Consider the following 2,906-nt stretch of genomic DNA (forward strand, 5'->3'; position numbering starts at 1 on the left):
TATTCCCAGCCAAGAATAGTAATTCTTATAATGCAAAACTAACAAAGTAGCTACGCACTGGGTGTTCTCGTGTCCATCATTGTCCTCTGATTTTGAGATTTACTAAAAAAAAAAAAAAAACAGGAATGTGAAGTGAAGATATGACTGTAAATAGATCATAGATGCCTTTTCCATGTTTTATTGATGTGATTAGAATTGAAAAATACAGTGATACATTAACAGATGCAGATGATTTATGTGTGAATACTTACTTATTTCTGATTTGTTTCCCTAGTAGCATAAACATTTCACAGTACATGAATGCATTGGACCAAAACATTGTACCCAGGATCACAGACAGAACTTCTTCAATACCTCGTGAAGATCTCAAATATAATTTCATGTGTTTAAGCATTAAATAATATTGACTGACGACATTATTTTCTCTCTCACTTCCTTGGCTTGTCCCGTTCTTTTCTTCTTCTTTTTCTCCTCTTTCTTCTGCTCCTTTTTCTCCTTATTGCTCTTCTGTCTCTCTCTGTCTCTTGTTTTTGCTGTACTTAATGATGAATTTTTCAACTGTCTCGACATTTGTTCTACTTGGATTCGGAGGGGGTCCAGGGATGCAGGCAATACTATTTCTGATCTTTTTGATCTTGTATGTCTCATCTGTGGTTGGGAACTTTGGCATGATCTTAATTATCAAGGTGTACTCCCACCTCCACACCCCGATGTACGTCTTCCTCCAAAGCCTTTCCTTGTTGGACATCTGCTATTGTTCCACAATTGCACCTCGGGCTCTGGTGAACTTCTTGCAGAAAGACCACACGGTTTCCTTTGGTGGGTGTGCAGCACAATTTTTCTTCCTGTCTCTTTTCGGTACCACAGAGGCCTTCCTCCTGGCTGCTATGGCCTATGACCGCTACATCGCCATCTGTAACCCCCTACAATACTCTGTGAGTATGTCTCACCAAGTCTGTGTATGCTTAGTGGTGGGGTCCTACTTATGGGGTTTAGTGAATGCTGTCACTCAAACGACAATGACTTTCACATTGCCCTTTTGTGGTTCCAATGAGATCAATGACTTTTTCTGTGACGTACCTCCACTCTTGTCCCTCTCATGCTCAGATACGTTTATAAACCAATTGGTTCTTCTTGGTTTATGTGGCTCCATTATTGTCAGTACATTCCTGATTGTATTGGTCTCATACATCTGCATCATATCAGCAATTCTGAGGATCCATACTGTGCAGGGACGCCAAAAAGCTTTCTCCACCTGTGCCTCCCACCTCACTGGGGTGTGCTTGTTTTTTGGTACTGTTTTCTTCATGTATGCACAACCCAGTGCCACCTTCACCATGGATCAGAGTAAAGTGGTGTCCATCTTTTACACTATCGTCATCCCCATGTTGAACCCCCTGATATACAGCCTGAGGAACAAAGATGTCAAACAAGCTCTGAGGAGCAGCAGGCAGAAGCTCTCTTTGTGATTCCTGTGGCTGTGAATCTCTTAAACTGTACTGGACTTCTCTGGAAATCACTGCTACTAAATGGATTATGTTTTTCAAATCTGCCATTCATGAGTTTTTTTAGTTTAACTATTGAAGTCTGTGATCTAGAAGGTAGAGTGTATTTTAATTATATTTATATGTCCACCGACAAACAGAAATCTAGAACTTATGCTAAATAAAGTGTTGTAAACTGGAAAAACAGATGATTGAATGGATACAAACTGCAACACTCTTCTTCAAAGTTCTTCCATCTCATGTGTCTAGCATCAGCCTGTGAGAATTTCGTATCTTCCACATCCTCATTAATTTTGGTATAGTCCATTTTCTTTTAGTCATTCTTGTAGTAGTGTGGTGCTCTCATTGTGGTTTTGAGATGCATTTCATAAATGACAAATAATGTTGACCATCTTTTAAGGTATTTATTTTTCATCTGTACATCTTTGCTTGGTGAAGTGTCTGCTCAAATCATCTGCTCATTATTTTTCATCAGAATTTTAATATTATTATTGAGATCTGCAAATTCTTCATGTCTTCTCAATGCATGCCTGTTATGAGATATATGATTTGCAAGTATTTTCTCCTAGGCACTGACTTATCTTTGAATTATCTTAAGAATGTTCTTAAATGAGCAGACATTTAAAGTTTAATTAAATCCAATTTTATTTATAAATCATTTTTCCCATTGTCCTATCTAAAAAGTCTTTGCCTAACCCAAAGCCACTAAAGTTTTCTCCCATAAGTTTTATAGTTTTAGCTGTAAATCTGTATGCTGAGCAAATAGTCCAGTAATCTGGCATATATGAAGAAGAACAAGACATTAGATTTGGAGGAAGACCCATTAACAACCCGTAATATGCAGATAACACAACCTTGTTTGCTGAAAGTGAAGAGAACTTGAAGTACTTACTGATGAAAATCAAAGACTATAGTCTTCAGTACGGTTTACACCTCAATATAAAGAAAACATAAATCCTCACAACTGGACCTATAAGCAACATCACAATAAAAGAAGAAAAGATTGTAATTGACAAGGATTTGCTTTTATTTGGATGCACAAATCAATGCCCATGGAAGCAGCAATGAGGAAATCAAAAGATGTATTGCATTGGGAAACTTTGCTGCAAAACAACTCTTTAAAGTGGTTAAAAGCAAAAATATCACTTTGAGAAATAAGGTGTGCCTGAATCAAGCCATGATGTTTTCAACTGCCTCATGCATGCAAAGGCTAGACAATGAATAAGGAAGACCAAAGAAGAACTGATGCCTTTGAATTACGGTGTTGGTGAAGAACATTGAATATACCACGGACTGACAGAAGAACAAACTGTCTTGGAAGAAGTACAGCCGGAATGCTCTTTAGAAGTGAGAATGGCAAGACCTAGTCTCACTTTGCACATATTATCAGGAGGGGCTGAT

General features: G+C 37.9%; 1 protein-coding gene across 1 annotated transcript; it reads left to right on the forward strand.

The window, feature by feature from the left end:
• The first annotated feature begins 457 nt into the window (after positions 1 to 457).
• On the forward strand, positions 458 to 1,713 carry LOC100667429 (olfactory receptor 9S13-like). Its single transcript, XM_003418485.3, has one exon. It carries the CDS (start codon positions 543 to 545, stop codon positions 1,467 to 1,469), a length of 927 nt encoding a protein of 308 aa, XP_003418533.1. The 5' UTR covers positions 458 to 542; the 3' UTR covers positions 1,470 to 1,713.
• Positions 1,714 to 2,906: the final 1,193 nt, after the last annotated feature.

This window comes from Loxodonta africana, chromosome 13, assembly GCF_030014295.1.
Source record: "Loxodonta africana isolate mLoxAfr1 chromosome 13, mLoxAfr1.hap2, whole genome shotgun sequence".
In the NCBI taxonomy this organism is placed as follows: Eukaryota; Metazoa; Chordata; class Mammalia; order Proboscidea; family Elephantidae; genus Loxodonta; species Loxodonta africana.

What these genes read in the sequence shown, in the direction of transcription:
- LOC100667429 (XM_003418485.3), top strand. Translation starts at nt 543, where the DNA reads ATGATGAATTTTTCAACTGTCTCGACATTTGTTCTACTTGGATTCGGA.